General features: G+C 44.7%; 1 protein-coding gene across 3 annotated transcripts in view; it reads right to left on the reverse strand.

The window, feature by feature from the left end:
• Positions 1-11283: 11283 nt before the first annotated feature.
• The window catches only part of LSM14B (LSM family member 14B), a 33421-nt gene continuing 25828 nt past the window's right edge, over positions 11284-18876 (reverse strand). For 2 of the 3 annotated variants that reach the window (XM_040435013.1, XM_040435011.1), the window contains 5 exons: positions 18129-18299; positions 17804-17875; positions 14290-14451; positions 14066-14222; positions 11284-12322 (listed from right to left, as the gene is read on the reverse strand). In XM_040435013.1, the coding sequence (XP_040290947.1) occupies positions 12157-12322; positions 14066-14222; positions 14290-14451; positions 17804-17875; positions 18129-18299 (728 nt within the window). In that variant the 3' untranslated portion in view covers positions 11284-12156. The remainder of the gene's footprint in view (positions 12323-14065; positions 14223-14289; positions 14452-17803; positions 17876-18128; positions 18300-18876) is intronic. The other variant, XM_040435012.1, reaches the window with a different exon arrangement.

Genomic DNA, 18876 nt, shown 5'->3' on the forward strand with positions numbered 1-18876 from the left:
TATACTCCTGCTTACTTCTCTCAATTCTTCCCTCCCATACTTTACCTTCCCCCTTGCTTTACACTTCTCTTGCTCTCAATTTACATTATGGTATTGCTGTACACAATGCTCATCTCTCACCTGAAGCTGTGTTGCTCCTCCTTGTATGGACATCATGTTACTCTACCTGTTATGGTATATGTTAATGTTCTGTATGTTTCCGCTTTGTTCCTCAGATGTGGGCGGTCTAGTTAAAGTCTGTGGTGTCACTATCAGTTGGTAGTATTGGAATCTTTCTCTCCTTGTGGCGGCACCCTCCTTCCCCTCTCACTAACAATATTTGCCATCACAATCCTTAAGACTTTTATGCTTGCTCTCCTATTTCTTACCCTGAAACATGGGCGAAATTAGAATAACATCATACAATGTCAAAGGATTGAGATCTCCATCAAAGAGATGTCAAATTCTCTCACAGCTTAATAGAGAAAAATGCTCAATAGTTTTCTTGCAGGAGACTCATTTTAAACATGGTAACTATCCGAACCTCTCCTACTCGAAATTTCCCACTTGGCATCACTGTGGGCGCAGCTTCAAGGGGAGTCAGTATAGGCTTCCATAAAGATTTGGCACTCCAATACAAAACACACATTCAAGATCCAGAGGGAAGATTCCTGATACTGAAAGGCCTAATAGGGCAGACCCTAGTTAATGTGTATGCCCCTAACAAGGACCAAATCACCTGGCTCTCCACCCCTTTCTCTCTTAAGAAACCCACAAGGAGGGAATATTGATTGTTGAGGGCGACTTTAATATAGCTCTCCATCCTTTAGTACAGTGGTCCCCAACCTTTTTTGCACCAAGGACCGGTTTCATGCGAGACAATTTTCCCAGGGATCGGGGGAGGGGGGGCGTGGGTTCTGGGCAGGGCTTAGGGGGTGGGCGGGGCTGACTGATTGGTCAGCCATAAGCCCCCCCCTCTGGTCAGCCATAAGCCCCCCCCCCCCTCTGGTCAGCCATAAGCCCCCCCCCCCCCTCTGGTCAGCCATAAGCCCCCCCCCCCCTCTGGTCAGCCATAAGCCCCCCCCCCCCCTCTGGTCAGCCATAAGCCCCCCCCCCCCCCCTCTGGTCAGCCATAAGCCCCCCCCCCCCCCTCTGGTCAGCCATAAGCCCCCCCCCCCTCTGGTCAGCCATAAGCCCCCAGTGCAAATAAAATAAAATAAAAAAACACTTACCTCTTCTGCTCCTGGTCACCATCGCGATCCTCTTCATTCTGCTGTCGGCTGGCTGTGTATAGCGGCGCACAGCGTGAGGTCACAGAGAGACCTCACGCTGTGCGCAGCCCTGCACAGCCGATAGCTGAGCCGAGGACCAGGAAGCGGTGAGTACAGATCCTTCACCGCTCCCTGGTCCTTCTGTACTAATGAAGCGCTTCCCTAATGGAAGCGCTTCATTAGTACAGAGTTAAAGACTGCCCTGATTGCCGCGGCCCGGCTAACAATCCTCCACGGCCCGGTCCTGGGCCGCGGCCCGGCGGTTGGGGACCGCTGCTTTAGTAGACACCTCTTCAAAGAAATCCTCCATCCCTACTAGAGCTCTCAAATTGATACAAACCAGGTTATTTGATATGGGCGTGTTAGATATTTGGCGATGTTTTAATACGGACTTACTTGACTATTCTTTCTATTCTTCAGCTAACAACTCATATAGCAGGATAGACTACATCTTTATATCAAGAGAACATCTACAGCACTGCTCCTCCGCCAAAATTGGTGACATGACCCTCTCGGATCACTCCCCAGTATATTGTTATCTCTGTATTGCGCCCGGGTCAGGTAAGAAGACTAACTGGAGGTTCAACGAGTCTCTGCTGGGCAACCCTAGTCACAAATCCCAAATCATATCTTTTCTGGAGGAGTTTTTTTCCACTAATCATACCCCCGATATATCCCCCCCCCAAGTCTTATGGGATACCCATAAAGCCTATATTAGAGGCAGATTGATTAGCCTTTGCTCCTTCCTTAAAAGAGAATCTAACAAAAAATATAATACTTTACTGGCAAAGATTCATGCTCTGGAAAAAGCACATAAGCAGTCATTACTAGCTCAACAGTTGGCGGAACTCTCTTCCCTTAGGACAGAGCTGAAGAACCTCCTGAATGAGCGCTCAGCCAAATATTTTTTATCCGCTCAACAAAAATTCTATGCCCATGGCAACAAAGCATCGAAATTCATGATGCAGAGGATTAAGCAGAGAAGAGGCTCCCGCCATGTCCAGAGCATCAGATCTCCCCAGGGGAAACTCCTATTTAAGGCTGAAGAAATTGCTGAGCAGTTCAAACTCTATTATAAGTCCTTGTATAACCTTCCCACCCCCACTCCACCCAACCCCTCCATGGGGAGGGAAGATAATATTGAGTTCCTGAAACATCTGCATCTCCCAACCCTCACTGAGTCTCAACGAGACTTGCTAACTAGACCATTTACTACAAATGAATTGTCACTAACCATCAACTCCACCCCCCAAAGGCAAATGCCCAGGCCCTGATGGTCTCCCCATATCATATTATTCAGCCTTTAAAAAACCCCTCCTCCCTTTCCTGCTTTCCATATGTAATCTCTCCTTGGAGAACCACCCCATTTCCACTGATATGACTAGGGCCACGATCACAGTCATTCCAAAAGGAAAGGAGCCTTCCCTATGCCCCAACTATCGTCCCATCTCATTACTCAATGTAGACCTCAAATTACTAGCCAAGATGCTCGCCTACAGACTCCAGGGTCTATTAGGCTACTTTCACACTTGCGTTAGGAGCGGATCAGTCTGGTGTCTGCACAGACGGATCGGCTCCTATAATGCAAACGCTTGCATCCGTTCAGAACGGATCCGTTTGCATAACTGTTTATTTCAGATCTGATTTTTCACTTCGGAAAACTCAGATCCGACAGTATATTCTAAACACAGAAGCGTTCCCATGGTGATGGGGACGCTTCAAGTTAGACTATACTGAGAACTGTGTACATGACTGCCCCCTGCTGCCTGGCAGACCCCCCCCCCCCCTCCTGTATTTAACTTATTGGTGGCCAGTGCGGGCCCCCCTCCCTCCCCAGTATTAATTGTAACCAGTGCGGGCCCCCCCTCCCTCTATATTCATCGGGGGCCAGTGCGGATTCCCAGTAATATGACCAGTGCGGCCTCCCCCTCCCTCCCCAGTATTAAATATGACCAGTGCGGCCTCCCCCTCCCTCCCTCCCTCCCCAGTATTAAATATGACCAGTGCGGCCTCCCCCTCCCTCTATATTCATTGGTGGCCCGGCCAGTGTGGATTCCAAGTATTGTGACCAGTGCGGTCTCCCCTCTTCCCCCCCCCCCGCCCCCCATCATTGGTGGCAGCGGAGAGTACCGATCGGAGTCCCAGTTTAAATCGCTGGGGCTCCGATCGGTTACCATGGCAGCAAAGACGCTATTGCAGTCTTGGCTGCCATGGTTACTTAGCAACAAATAGAAGCATTATACTTACCTGAAGAGCTGCGATGTCTGTGTCCGGCCGGGAGCTCCTCCTACTGATAAGTGAAAGGTCTGTGCGGCGCATTGCCTATAGCACAGACCTTTCACTTACCAGTAGGAGGAGCTCCCGGCCGGACACAGACATCGCAGCTCTTCAGGTAAGTATAATGCTTCTATTTGTTGCTAAGTAACCATGGCAGCCAAGACTGCAATAGCGTCTTTGCTGCCATGGTAACCGATCGGAGCCCCAGCGATTTAAACTGGGACTCCGATCGGTACTCTCCGCTGCCACCAATGATTAAGGGGGGGGGGGGGGGGGATTTTAATTAGGGGGGGCGGGGGAAGAGGGGAGACCGCACTGGTTACAATACTTGGAATCCGCACTGGCCGGGCCACCAATGAATGAATATAGAGGGAGGGGGAGGCCGCACTGGTCATATTTAATACTGGGGAGGGAGGGGGAGGCCGCACTGGGGCCGCACTGGTCATATTACTGGGAATCCGCACTGGCCACCGATGAATATAGAGGGAGGGGGGCCGCACTAGTTACAATTAATACTGGGGAGGGAGGGGGGCCGCACTGGCCACCAATAAGTTAAATACAGGAGGGGGGGGGGGTCTGCCCCCTGCTGACTGGCAGCATCTGCCAGGCAGCAGTCATGTACACAGTTCTCTGTATATTCTAACTTGAAGTGTCCCCATCACCATAGGAACGCCTCTGTGTTAGAATATACTGTCGGATCCGAGTTTCACGATGTAACTCAAATCCGATGGTATATTCTAACATAGAGGCGTTCCCATGGTGATGGGGACGCTTCAAGTTAAAATATACCATCGGATTGGAGAAAACTCCGATCTGATGGTATATTAATAGGGACTCCTGACTTTACATTGAAAGTCAATGGGGGACGGATCCGTTTGAAATTGCACCATATTGTGTCAACGTCAAATGGATCCGTCCCCATTGACTTGCATTGTAAGTCTGGACGGATCCGTTTGCCTCCGCACGGCCAGGCGGACACGAAAACGCTGCAAGCTGCGTTCGGGTGTCCGCCTGCTGGGCGGAGCGGAGGCCAAACGGTGCCAAACTGATGCACTCTGAGCGGATCCGCATCCACTCAGAATGCATTGGGGCAGTACGGATCCGTTCTGGGCCGCTTGTGAGAGCCTTCAAACGGAACTCACAAGCGGAGCCCCGAACGCTAGTGTGAAAGTAGCCTTACCTACACCGATTCATCCGGACCAGGTGGGTTTCGTCAAAGGTCGAGAAGGAAAGGACAACACCATGAAGGTCCTAAATGCCATATATTATGCCACCCACAAATCTATCCCTCTAGTCCTGATTGGCACGGACGCCGAAAAAGCATTTGACAGAGTGGACTGGTTGTATATTAGGCATACCCTAATTAAATTTGGGATCCCGGAACCCTTTGTAAACACAGTTTTTTCCATGTACACTCACTCTTCGGCATCCGTGTCAGTTAATGGAATCTTATCATCCCCCTTCCTAATCAGGAACAGAACTAGACAGGGATGCCCACTCTCTCCCCTTCTCTTCGTTCTGGTGATGGAGACTCTTTTGCAAACCCTCAGACAAGAGGGAAAAATTAGAGGCCTTTCAGTAGATGGATGAGAGTTTAAACTTGCTGCTTTTGCAGACGATCTCCTAATAATCACTACAAATCCCTCTGGAGCTATGAACACTATTCTGTCGACCCTTGACCATTTTGGCTCTTTGTCCAATTTTAAAGTAAACCCCACCAAATCTCAGGTCCTTCATACCGGGCGCTTTCACCTATAGCCCTCTCCTCCCTCCAGAAAAACTCTCCATTTAACTGGCACACTCAACAATTAACATATCTGGGGGTTAAACTTACTCCCCACTTACCTGATTTATTCAACCTAAATTACAAACCCCTTCTTCTTTCTATGGTTGCTCAGCTGGACTCTCTGGATCTCCCCTACCTGACCTGGTTTGGGAGGAAGAATATCCTCATGTCCTTAGTTATCCCCAGATTGACCTACTTGATGCAGGTACTCCCTATTGAGATACCCAAAACATTCTTCCACTCTCTGAATAAAAAAAATTCGCACTTACATCTGACAAGGAAGAAGCCCACGCATCTCTTTTAGCATACTGACCAGACCCCGGGCCCAGGGAGGAAATGGTTTGCCGGATCCTGAAGTTTATATGAAAGCCATCCAACTGTCTAGAGTTGTGGACTGGCTTAGGAACCCCCCTCATAAAACTTGGATTAAATTGGAGTACTCCTTCCTCAACGCCCCAGCCCTCTTGTTGGCTGACAGCCCTCTTCCAGCTCCTAGCTCTATCCCTAACTCCATGATCCGTAACACTTTGAAGGTCTGGAAGTTGGTCTCGGCTGACAGGGAGGTCCTGACGCTTCCCTCCCCTTTGCTACTTATTGAAGATATTGTAGCCCTCACCCCTAAGGAGCTTAGACAAAGCTGCCCCTCTGCCTTAAGACGCTCAAAGCTCACTTTATCTAGCTTACTAGACACAGAGGGCTGCTTCCCCACTGAGTGTGACCTTCTAAAGAAACTAGGACTCTGACCAACATTATATGCTTACCCATTTTCTTAAAACAAGAATACCTCCCCTGATAAAAAAAAGATACCCCCAACAAGTCAGGTCAGCTGGTTCAAGAAACTATTTAGTCAACTACTGGCCCCTCTTAAAACAATCTCGATCATATATAGGTCTTTGAAATCATCTCCCCCTGTCCCAAATTAGCTGCTCTAGGCCTTTGGGAAAGAGACTTGGAGAAGACCTTCTCATCCCCTGAAATTGCAAAGATTCTGCTGGCACCTCAAAATTTCCAGATGCATCCGCATTCAGGAGAATAGTTATAAAATTCTCCTCCGCTGGTATAATACCCCTGACAAAACTTGTCGCTATAAACCGGGGTCTCCAGATATTTGTTGGAGATGTCTCAATGAAAAAGGGACGTACCTCCACATTTGGTGGTCTTGCAGTCCTATCAAATCATGGTGGTTTGAAATAATTAGGCTTAGCAATCAAATCTGTAAAACCACATACCCCAGAGTTGGCTTTTCTTTCCCTGGGAGTAGCTGGCACAAAAGAACACAAGGCTTCTCTCTTCTCTTTCCTACTGGCTGCTGCCAGATTGCTCCTACCTACGCATTGGCTCTCTACCGAGATTCCAAAGAGACCACTGGATCAATAAGGTTGATCAAATTTATAGATTTGAGGAAATCTCACATTGGGAAACATGAACAAGGTCTACCTTCCTCCAAATATGGTCACCCTGGAAGAGCTACAGGAATTTTCCCTGATTAGTCCTGACATATTGTCTTTCTCCCACTACTATACAGGAATTGTGATCTGCCACATGTAATACACAAGATATCATATTTTTCATAGACTAAACCACATTCAAACGTTGATATGGTTATATTGTTTATCCCAATAATGTTTTGATGTACACTATATGACTGTCATCATTCAAGAAATGTATCTACAACTTGCCTATATGACTACTGAATATATGCTTATGTTGGATATTTTGAGATATCATAATATGTACAATCTGCCTTCTCTGACAAAATAAAAATTGTTAATTATAATATATATATATAAAATGTATGTATTCATTTAATGAGCCTTAGTTAGTCCTTAGCATAAGACAATCAGTAGGATATATTACTTTATATTGTTATATGTTATGAAGACAACATGTATCCAGTATATTATATATTTCTCATTAGGAGAATATTTATCTCTAAAAGAGAGTCTGTAAAGATGTGTGTTTTGTAACACTTAATCACATCTTTGGTATGACAGGAGATACTGATATCTCTGAGAAAACAAGGCCATTCATATCATTATGGTCCATAAATCAACAGTGTGAGACATTCAAAGAGATGCCTAGAGGTCTGCTCTAATTGCTACAAGTGTCAGAATGAATCCCTATAGCTTTGAATTAAAGCTTCTAAGGTCAAATGTATAGAAATATGTTTCATTCAGACTTACATAAGTTAACCCTTTATACTATGATACAAATAGCTTACACTGCAGTGCCACCTAGGTATGAGTAGGTGACATTACAACAGTAGCAAAAGTACATTCTGGGTAAGGTTATGATGTCATATTTCTTATGAATAGTCACACCCATACGACAATGATTGGAAAGTTCCAAACTAGGAAGGTGTGTCTAACTGATAAGTTTGTGATCATAAACCAGACACAGGGGTAGAAGGAAAGAGGGAGCTGTCTAGAGGGGTCTATCAAGATGAAAGCCATGGTGAGATGCGCTATGATGGACCACCCAGCTTTCCTAGGAGCAGAAGTGAGATTCCTACTATGACTTGATAAAGACACAGAGAATGATATTTCATTAAGACCAAGGTGATAGTGTGGGTGAAATTATATCATCTAGATTGGCAAATGAATAAATAAATTAATCGATCATCTCCATATTGAGATGTAGTATTAGGATATTGTGAGGCTTCATTCTAGCAAAGCATTAAGGCTCAGTTCAGACCTGAGCGTTTTACAGCGCGTTCCTACGCGCTGTAAAACGCTCAACAAGGAGAAACCAATGCTTCCCTATGGGAATGGTTCTCACCTGGGCGTTTTACAGCGCGTACGATCGCGCTGTAAAACGCCCGACGCTCAAAACAAGTACAGGAGCGTTTTTTGGGCGCTTGTCGCGCATTCCCGTACGTAGACTTTCAGGAACGCGCGACACTGTGTACGCTTGTCTCTGTATGCGCGATTGTAAACGCCCGTACAATCGCGCATACAGAACGCTCAGGTCTGAACTGAGCCTAAATGAATATATATAAACATTCTTCGCCAAGCTAAATGATGGGTTCCCACAGGAAACTTATTTCAAGTCCTTCCCATTTAACATATGGTCTAGCAAAGATCCTAGATCCGTTATTTGTCTTAATATTTTTACCAAAGTCATATGTGTGAAAATAGTCCAGGATGGGGCAGAAGGATTTAATTATCTCTAAGTTATATCCTTGAATGGATTTGCCCATTCCTGAAGTCATGTGATGTGTAGTTGGTTAGAGGGGGCGGAATGGATTTAGCATTCTATATTGATGTCTAGGATTAGACATGCCCTTCTTGATATCATAAGGTTTTCTCTAAACAGAAGTAATATAACTTATGTTCCTACTTTGATATCCTAAAGTAATAGCTGTTATAATGTGACAAGTTATTTCCACTCACATGTATGGTTAAGCTTTTAATGCTTTATATTAACGCTATATATATTCATTTGCATGTATCATTGTGTTTATAACTTTGTAACCAATAAATGTGCATATTTTTTATAAACCATTGTATAATGCAGAACTATATGTTTATCATTAACGTCATCTCACGTCAAAAATAACTTATTTATCTGAGGAAATAGTCGGACTCAGATGTGAATTGTATCAATTAGGTGGTCTACAATTCACCAGGTCATGATTTTAAGAATTTGACAAATTTTATACATTTTATTTTTTATGGTTAATTATTTTTATGACCATAATTAATTCTTAATTGAATTATTATTTCCCAACACCCCATAGAAGTGAATGGGAGCACACCACACTTGTACAACCACAGCCCCCAATTCATTTCTATGGAGCCTGGCGGAAATAGCGGAGCCAGCACGCAGCCATTTTTGGCAGCCCCATAGAAATGAATGGAGGGCGGAGGCGCATGCACTTCACAGCATTCAGGGATCTTTTCTTTGTAGGTGCGAATCCCAGAGGTAGGACCTACACCCATCAGGCTATGGGGACATATTCTAGTGATATGCCCCCATTCTCTGAGATGGGAATACCCCTTTAATACAAGGCACTTACTAATGTATTGCAATTTTTCATATTGCCCCCTTTGCTGGCTTGATTCATTTTTCCATCACAGGTATTTTATCTACTTGAAATGCCATTTGCTGAAGTAAGAAAACCACTTTAAGATTAAGCTAAGACCCTAGGCATCTGAGACGCCCATCAGATTACTGATTTTATACATTTAATTTGTGACTGTCCTACGCTGTGCTCTTTCTGGGAGGAGGATGCATGTCAGATGATTAAGGCCAATGTTGGTTTTGCCCATCTCCCACCATTGAAGCAGTGGTGCTGGGTGATCCAAGTAAATTAGCAGAGTGGAAAATGTATCTTGATTTGTAAAGTCCTTCCATTGGCAAGGATTATTATAACCTGACACTGGTGCTCTGATGTAGAACCTTCAACATATGAATGGGATAACCTAGAACAATTAGTAATGAAATAGGAGTTGATATCGAATTAAGAACCATTAACCATTCTGGGATTTAAAAAATAATTTTTGGACAGAATAAATCCTGCTTACCATTTTCAAGAGTGATTTTTTTTACATCTGGCAAGTAACCCATGGGTGGGGTTAAGAGATTTTCTTCTGGGATATTGTCTAAGTATGTTCTATTGGATCCAGATAATTGAAGGTTATTTATCTGGAAATATTTAATAACTAAAAACTACATAATGCTCTGTATTCACTGAGTTTCTAGCCTCCAATGGTATATGCTTGTGATGTGTGTATGACGAGGCATGCAACTGATGCCATACAGTGGCATCCATCACCCACAGGATTCAAGTTGTAAAGTATGCTACAAGGTATACGCTTTATGGTTGCCCTCTGTATAGCAAAGTGCAATTTGCTGCACTTTGAAGAAAAAGGTAGATACAAGTCACCACAACAGGTCCAAAAAGGACAATTTTAGCTTCTGGCAGGCCAGTGGGATCTAGTGACACGTTTTATTTTATTCACTTCTATTGTGCCAACATAGTCAGCAGCACATAATAACATCATGACTTACTGTCTCCAATGGAGCTCACAATCTAAATTCTCCATCAGTATGTCTGGAGTGTGGAAGGAAACCCAAGTACCCAGAGAAAACCCATACAAACTCCATGCAGATGTTGTCCTTCGTAGGATTCAACCCTAGAACCCCAGTGCCAACCACTGAGCCACCATGATGCATGTTTAAGGTATACAGAAAAGATCCTGTGAAGATGTTAAGCTCCATAAACCGTCTCCGTGTGCCGTTAGCCTAGGCTTATCTCATGACAAAAGCTTAGTTTCCAAATTTAGGATGCTCACATCAACACCACGGCCTCAGTTTTAGTTCTTGCCAACAGTGTCTCCATTGTTTGAATCGGAATGGCACTGAATATACTGTACTACTCATGCTGCCGAAAGCGAAAAACCTGACAGGCTTTGAAGGACATTGTGAGCACAGATTTGCTTGTGACAATTGGATCAGTAACAATGGTTTGTATGAATGCTTGATAATTGGTCCATGTAAAAGGTGCAATGAGTAAAGCACACATCAGGTGAAATCAATTTATGTGGACACCTAAAACCATTTCTGGGAAGCAGATTGTGCTGTGTGAACAGTGACCTGCTGCCCAGAAACTGTATCTGTATGGGGATGAGCGACTGCTGTAGCCATTGCTCATTCCCATACAGTAGAGGCAATTGCTGCATACAAGTTTTAGGTGGAGCACTTCACCACTGATGAGCAGGCAAATATAAGGAACTGTTCGCTCCCGATAATTGCCTGCTCAGACAGCATGTGTAAGTGTGCCTTTAGAGCCATTTTAATTACTTTTGTAACATCCTCAACTACCTCATTACTAAGATGTGTGTGATAAATATAAAGCACAAGTCAAATGGTTGTAGATTTATTGGTAGATTACAATTTAAATCACATCCCCATGGGCTACTGGTTATCAGCACCAGAATTCTACAAAAATAAAGACACTTTCTTAAATTAAATTTCTCATAACTTAAAAAATGGTCATTTGCAGAGACTTTTACAATATTGGGTAAGTGCATCAATGTCGAAAGAAAAAAAATAAAACCATGCAAACTTTCTCAACTTGTGGCATATCACTAGAGAATAGCTTGGGATTCATGCTGTATTATTTTGGCAGAATCAAAGTGGCATGACCTGCGTCTGCAACTTGAGTTGTTATATGCAATACGTACATTTTAGACAGGTGGTTGGCCAGCAGTGTTACGAGAATCGTGTTCGTTTATGCACACATGCATAGCCTTCCTACCCTGCTACCATGGCGAGGCCAACCAAGTGCTTAAACAAAAAAAAATTAAATAAAAAATGTGAGGGGGTGAAGTTTTAACCACCACCTACATCTGAACCTGCTTCATCTCAGTTCAATACTCAAGTGATGTCCCAACATAAATACATAAGGGGGAAGGGTGAGCAGAACACTCGTCTGAGCAAGAAACAAAAAGCTGTTAAAACCCCCTAGCTAAAAAGGGGCAATTTGCATCAAAACAAATTATACATTAAAAGTACGGAAAAAAAGGAAGAGATCTCCTTCTGCCTGAGGTCCAAAATATAACTGCTCACCTCAATTGAAGTACCACATTTTCCCCTTATGATAAAGACCTGCTATGGTCTCCTATACGCACATGCACTTCTGTGCCAAGTCCAATCTGTAGCCTATACAAACCAGTGTTATATGGATGAAAGCAATGCAGGGTCTTATCCTGCTCAGTGCAGGGTTACAGAGCTGCTACAATGCGTTTTGAGGGGTGGGGGCAAAAAAAAAAAAATATGGAAGACTAGTCCAATAAGGGACACACAAACCCCTTTATTGTCCATGTTAGTGGCAGGTCTTCACACTCTCCCAGTGCCAGCCCTCTGCGTTGTCTGGTTTCTTCGTGGAGCGGTACCACCCCTTCCTCCTCTAAACCCACCACGAAAGCTGCGACCTCGACGGAATCTGCCAGAGACTCCAAAGGTTTCAGTGTTGAGCTTTTTCTCCTCTGCCCATGTTGTACGTCTGTGCAGACAAGGATTGGTGAAACATTTCATTTTTGCTTAGGTTCATAGTATTCCATGTGTTATTAAACTAATCTGCATAGATGAGTCTATATATAAAGTTGCTACAACAAACCACAGGCACGAGGTCAACCCTTGGCTTTTTAACCCAATTATGAAAAAATCAAGAGGGAGTGGCATCATTGATTATGACTGGGCATGAGTGAATCGACTTCAGTTGAAACATCTGAAATACTCGCATAAAACCTCGTTCTAATACTGTACAGAGCAGGAGCTCCGTTCAGTATTAGAATGTATTGGCTCAGATGAGCTGTGAAGTTCTTGCTTTGTGAAATCTCACGAGACTTCGTGCAATAACTTCATAAATTTATACTGTACAAACCATTTCCTAAACTCTGGTTCGGTTCCAAGGTACCACTAGGAACTGAACCAGAGTTTAGGAAATGGTTTGTACAGTATAAATTTATGAAGTTATTGCACAAAGTCTCGTGAGATTTCACAAAGCAATAACTTCACAGCTCATCGGAGCCAATACATTTTAATACTGAACGGAGCTCCTGTTCTGTACAGTATTACATCCGAAGTAAATTTGCATAAAACTTTGTTCTATCAACCAAAGTTGATTCACTCATCCCCAATTATGACTGAACATTATGGTACTTAGTCAATTCCGAAATAAACTAGGCAACCTTATGTAAATAACATACTAAGGGACCATTCACACATCCGCAATTCCATTCCGCGGAACGGAATTGCGGACCCATACATTTCTATGGGGGCGCACGCCGTGCGGCCCCGATCGGAATTGCGGACCCACACTTCCGGGTCTGCAATAGCGGACTATAGGCATATTCTCTTAGTGCCAGCAATGTGCGGTCCGTGGATCCGCAAAACACACACTGATGTGTGAATGGACCCTTATTCTGTGCTATGCACCAGCAGATTAATGAATCCAGTTCTGGAGTATTCCCTGTGTACACACATTACTTATCCTGAATTACACCATGTATTATACTCCAGAGCAGCATTCTCAGTATACACTACTAGCTCAGTGTCAGCACAGTTTGATTAGATGGAGTAAACTGTCATCTCCTTTCCTGGAAGTGGGAAAAAATAAAATAAAAAATGTTAAAAACCCATGTTCCCATAGCCTGCTGCCCAAGTTCTACTTGGTCTGAATTGTTTGCTTCTTTCCTCAAAGCCTCAGTGGAGCTTGGACAAAACTGTTAGAGGATTACAGGTGTAAATAGGACAAGTGATAAATGTTCTATCAGTGGGGGACCAGGAGGTTTGGACCCCCACAATCAAGAGGATTTGGGTCCTCTGTTCCCTTGTATGAAGTCAAATGAGTCAAAAGTGCATGCTGCTGCTCCATTCACCTCTGTGGGACTGCCTGAGATAGTGGAGTGCAGCATTTGGCACTTTCTGGCAGTCTCAAATTTCTTAACTGCTGCTCGACAGTGGGACACAGGACACCCCCCACCCTTTCATACACAGCGGGAGACCTTCATGGTTCAGACATTCCACTAATTGGGTTTCATTTTGTCCCCTTTTAAGATGCTGCTTCCTTTAACTCTAGATTTAGATGCATTTTCATTTGTCATGATAGAGCAGATCCCAACAAAATACAGGAATCCAAACTGTCGGACTGAAAAGCAGCATGTGAATCTGCCCCCACAGCTCTTCATCAAAAATGACCTGTAATAACTTAGTTTAAATTTTGCTAAAATAAAAAGGCGTCTACCTGGATTTCATCTCTGAAGAAATATTATCGAAGAAAGACTTTGTGCGGTCATAGTATATATTGGGCCCCAGGGGGTCTTCCTCTGGATTGCCATCACTATTTTGGGTTTCCACTCCAGAGTCTCCCTTCTCGTCACCCTCCTTCTCAGGCTTGTCATCTGCAGGGAAAAAGGTATTGTGTAATCCAGCACGGCAGCGTCAGTAGACCACCACACAAATCGCTACCTTTGACGTTTAGCTTATCCTTGAATTCTTTATCCAGTTCTTCCCGATTAAATTGAGCATTTGCACTTTCAAAATCAAAGTCCCCGTCAAATTTGATTGCGTTTTCTTTAGCAGTGGTTGGCCGGTTCTGGCCCCGAGAGCGATTCCTGGCCCGCCTGTTACCTGAAGAATCACAGATGGTCAACACAGCAGCCATTTTAAAGCTACATTTGTAGGAAAGCATAGCCTTTGTGAATCCGACCCTAAAAAATTTACTCATTCATACAGCGTCCGTAGGGGCTCTTATACTACCTGACCTGCATGAGTCACTTAAAGGGGTTGTCCAGTCTTCTGTATATACAGATCAACTCTTTCTGCTAAATTCTGTGTTTCAATTTGATTTCACTGACAGCAAGTGGATCTTAAAGAACAAACATCCTGCTTTACATTCAAAGGCTGTAAATCCACGTCCTGATCCAGTCTCAAATTAAACTGTGGTTTGTTAATGTATTAGTGCAACACCAACAGAAATAATTCTATCCCGACTCCAAGCTCATACACTGCACTTAAATGCAGAGTGCCTTTGTATGTATGTTTTCCCTGTGTTTGCATGGGTTTCCCCCCACACTCCAAAGACCGAGTGATAGGGAACTTAGATTGTGAGCCCCATTAGGGGACAGCATGATGCTAATGTCTAAAGCATTGTGGAATATAATAGCGTTATATAAGTGCATAAAATAGAGATGGAAACCCTCTCCTGAGCTGGTCCAACATCTGCAAACACTCAAGGCAACCTGTCACCTGCAAAACACATTAAACTGACCACAGTACCTTACAGGATCCCCCAGTGTGTTGCTAATCATGTTTCTTTCCTCTGTGTCTTCATACTTGTTAAAAACGCTGATTTAATGTAGGTTGGCGCTATCTCCGAGTTAGGCCTGAAGTCAAGGGGGCAGCGGCCTCCTTGCTTCAAGTAAAGCTAAGCCTGCCCCTTACCCCTCCTCCTTAGATGGACATGCTGCTGTGAGCACGCTCTAGCACATGCGCAATACGCTGCCTGTTAGTGTGACGGGTGTGCGCAATCGAACTGTCCGGTGCACCCGCAGTCTGCAAAATGCAGGCAGGTGAGTGAGGATCACGCTGTAACAGGCAGCGTACCGCGCATGCGCTAGAAGAGCACGATCCCGGCATCATGTCCATCTAATTGTAGAGGGGTAAGGGGCGGGCTTAGGCTACTTTCACACCTGCGTTAGGTGTGGATCCGTCTGGTATCTGCACAGAAGGATCCGCACCTATAATGCAAACGCTTAGATCCGTTCAGAACGGATCCGTTTGCATTACCATGAACAAAAAAAAAAAATATATATATATTTTTTTTTTCTTCATGATAATGCAAACGGATCCGTTTTGACTTTACATTGAAAGTCAATGGGGGACGGATCCGTTTGAAAATTGAGCCATATTGTGTCAACTTCAAACGGATTCGTCCCGATTGACTTACATTGTAAGTCTGGACAGATCCATTTGCCTCCGCACGGCCAGGTGGACCCCCGAACGCTGCAAGCTGCGTTCAGGGGTCCGCCTGCTGAGCGGAGCAGAGGACAAACGGTAACAAACTGATGCATTCTGAGCGGATCCGCATCCACTCAGAATGCATTAGGGCTGGGCGGATCCGTTCGGGGCCGCTTGTGAGAGCCTTCAAACGGAACTCACAAGCGGAGCCCCGAACGCAAGTGTGAAAGTAGCCTTAGCTTTACTTGAAGCAAGGAGGCCGCTGCCCACTTGACTTCAAGCCTGACTCGGAGACAGCGGCAACTGACATTATAACAGTGTTTTTAACAAGTATGAAGAAACACAAAGAGGAAAGAAAACCGTGATTAGCAACACTGGGGGACACTAAGGTACTGTGGTCGGTTTAATATGCGTTTCGCAGGTGACAGGTTTCCTTTAATGGAAAAAAGGGAAACCACGAAGGAGTTGTTGAATCTTATGAAACTTTCTATGTGTTCATGTAATGATATATGTCAGCGAAAGGTAAAGTTAATTGAAAGGATGCTCTAGTACCCTGTTGGACCACCTCTAGCCTGGAAACAAGATATGACTGGGCATGGAGGTTCTGTACAGTATCCTGCAGCACAATGCCCACAGATGTTGCAGCTGGGCCTCTAGGACTTGCAAACCCATAGGTTGGCTGAAGCAGGAGTCCCAACTGGCTGGTCCCATAAATGCTGAACTGGTAATAAATTTGGCGACCAGGCAGGACAAAGAAGTGTTGCAATTTTTGTGAAGACCTACTGGGAAACCCTCACGGTGTGGACAAACTTTATCCTGCTGAAAAATTAAAAGTGCCAGCTGGAAGCCCTGCCATGAGGAAACATGGCTGCAGGATGTCCTGCTCATATCGCTAGGGTTAACCGACTGTCATATGTGATGGCTCCCCAGATCATTGCACTAGCAGTTGGGACAGTGTTGCTCCATAGCAAAGGCAGGATTGAAATGCTTACCAATAGGCCTCCATACATTAACCCCCAACGTTGGATCCCAAACTGAACCAGATTTATCCCACTACACAATTCCAGTGAGTAGCAGACCAGGTTTCTTGTCCATAACACTACTGCAAATGAAAGTCAGTGGCTGGCTGTCAATGATGGACACCAAATTTCCTTCTGCCAAGCATATGGAAATGGTCTGTGCAGAAACAGAAGCATGTAATGAAGGTGCCGCCTGTGTCTTGAACAAACCTGTGGGAGCTGCTCATGCTTGGATCGTCCCTACTTGTGGTCTGTCCTGTTGGCCGCGTGTGCCCTCACGTAATCAGTGTTCCCGACACCTCCAAACAGCTAGGTCAGAATGGCATGGGGGGGGGGGCAATTGTTCAAAATTACTATCCTGCGCCCACCCTCTAAAGTGGGTCAACTGGGCAAAATGTCTCCCAGTGTGTTGTACAATCATGCCTAGCAGGCAATTTCTCACCCAGATGTACACCACCCAAAGCTAGCATCAGAGCCCTTTTACTTCCTCTTGTGGTAAGACAGTGCCCAAACATACTACACCTGCCATCCTTTAAATATGTGCCCGAGATACAACTGCATGCCGAGGTCTGCAGCAAACCAACATTTCTACCCGGGTGTGCATTTGTCAGCAAGTATATAAATTGGCATATTTTCACTCACTATAAGTCAGGAACTTGGAAAAGAGGCATTCCCTTATAATTATACAAGGGTTAAAGCTTTATTTACATGGGACTGGACCACCCCTTTACACTGGAAGACCACAAGCCTTTGGGAAAGATTCTGGTGAATAACTGCTATACAGACATTAATGAGGAACTCCCTTTAAGAGCCAAACAGTCTCCCGTTCAGGTGGACTCTACCCTTCCATGTACAGTAGGGTTGTACTACATTTGCCCTATATATGGCTGGCCTCACCTTCCCTTGGCAATATTACCAGGGTGGCTTTTTTCAGAGAATGTATTTGGTCTGTAAACTGTCCAATGACCACCCACAGTAAAATGACCACCACTCCCCCATTTTACCTGACCTCCGTCTTTGGGGTCGTCTATTCTCATCATTGATCATATTCTGTGTCGGTGAAGTCTGAGATGGTACTGAAAGAAATCAAAAGTAGGCTGAAAGGGGTTCTACATAAATGACAAACTGGGTTATACAGTGCAGGAGGCACTGCCTAGTATGACCACTGGTAGACTGCCTAATGTACAGCAACAACTGGAAGAGCCATTTACTGGTGTGTGAACTTAAAGCACTAATGGCTAATGGTGGTAATGATCAGACCTTCCTATAAAGCTACAGTCAGAACTAATGCCAACGCAAAAAGCCCATCCCAGTCGGGACACCATTTACCACTTATCGGTGCAGGCAGACCGGCTGTCTGACCTGGTCTGTTCCCCCGTTGGCTCACAGGTGGGCCTTTTGCTGGTTGCAGCTTCTTTTGAGCCATATTCTCCATTGGACCAGTCTGGACAGCTTGCTCCACCATAGGACTTTTCCTTACTGGGACCGATGGAAAACCAGCTGTGGTCAGGAAAGGAAAAATCTGTCAGTTTGCAGGCAGAACTTGCACAGGAATCCCTAGCAGTAATCAATCTCTATAGGCAGGCCTTGGCACAAAATTATCATGAATGCAACAGATGAGGCGGCTGAGCTGCTGGTAACACTCAAGGTTCATGTGCCAAACCAACCAGTCAGCAAGGATTAGTGCAGAAATTCATGCCCTTAGACGGGTTGTCTCACTTCAGCATTCATCATGTAGACAAATACAAGGCACTTACTAATGTATTGTGACTGTCTATATTGCCTCCTTTGCTGGCTGGATTAATTTTTCCATCGCATTATACACGGCTTGTTTTCAGGGGTTACGACCCCCCTGTAATCCAGCAGCAGTGACTGCTTGCACACTATAGAAAAAAGTGTTGTGCCTACGCACCCTCCCACGGTTCTGGTCACCAAAGAGGCCAGCACCTTTTCCCATTGTGTGCAAGCATGTCGACCACTGCTAGATTGCAGGGTGGTAGTTACAACCCCCCACACACACACAGGATAAGAGCAATGTATAGTGTGATGGAAAAACATATCAAGCAGCAAAGGAAGC

Source organism: Bufo bufo, chromosome 6 (assembly GCF_905171765.1).
Source record: "Bufo bufo chromosome 6, aBufBuf1.1, whole genome shotgun sequence".
Taxonomy (NCBI): Eukaryota; Metazoa; Chordata; class Amphibia; order Anura; family Bufonidae; genus Bufo; species Bufo bufo.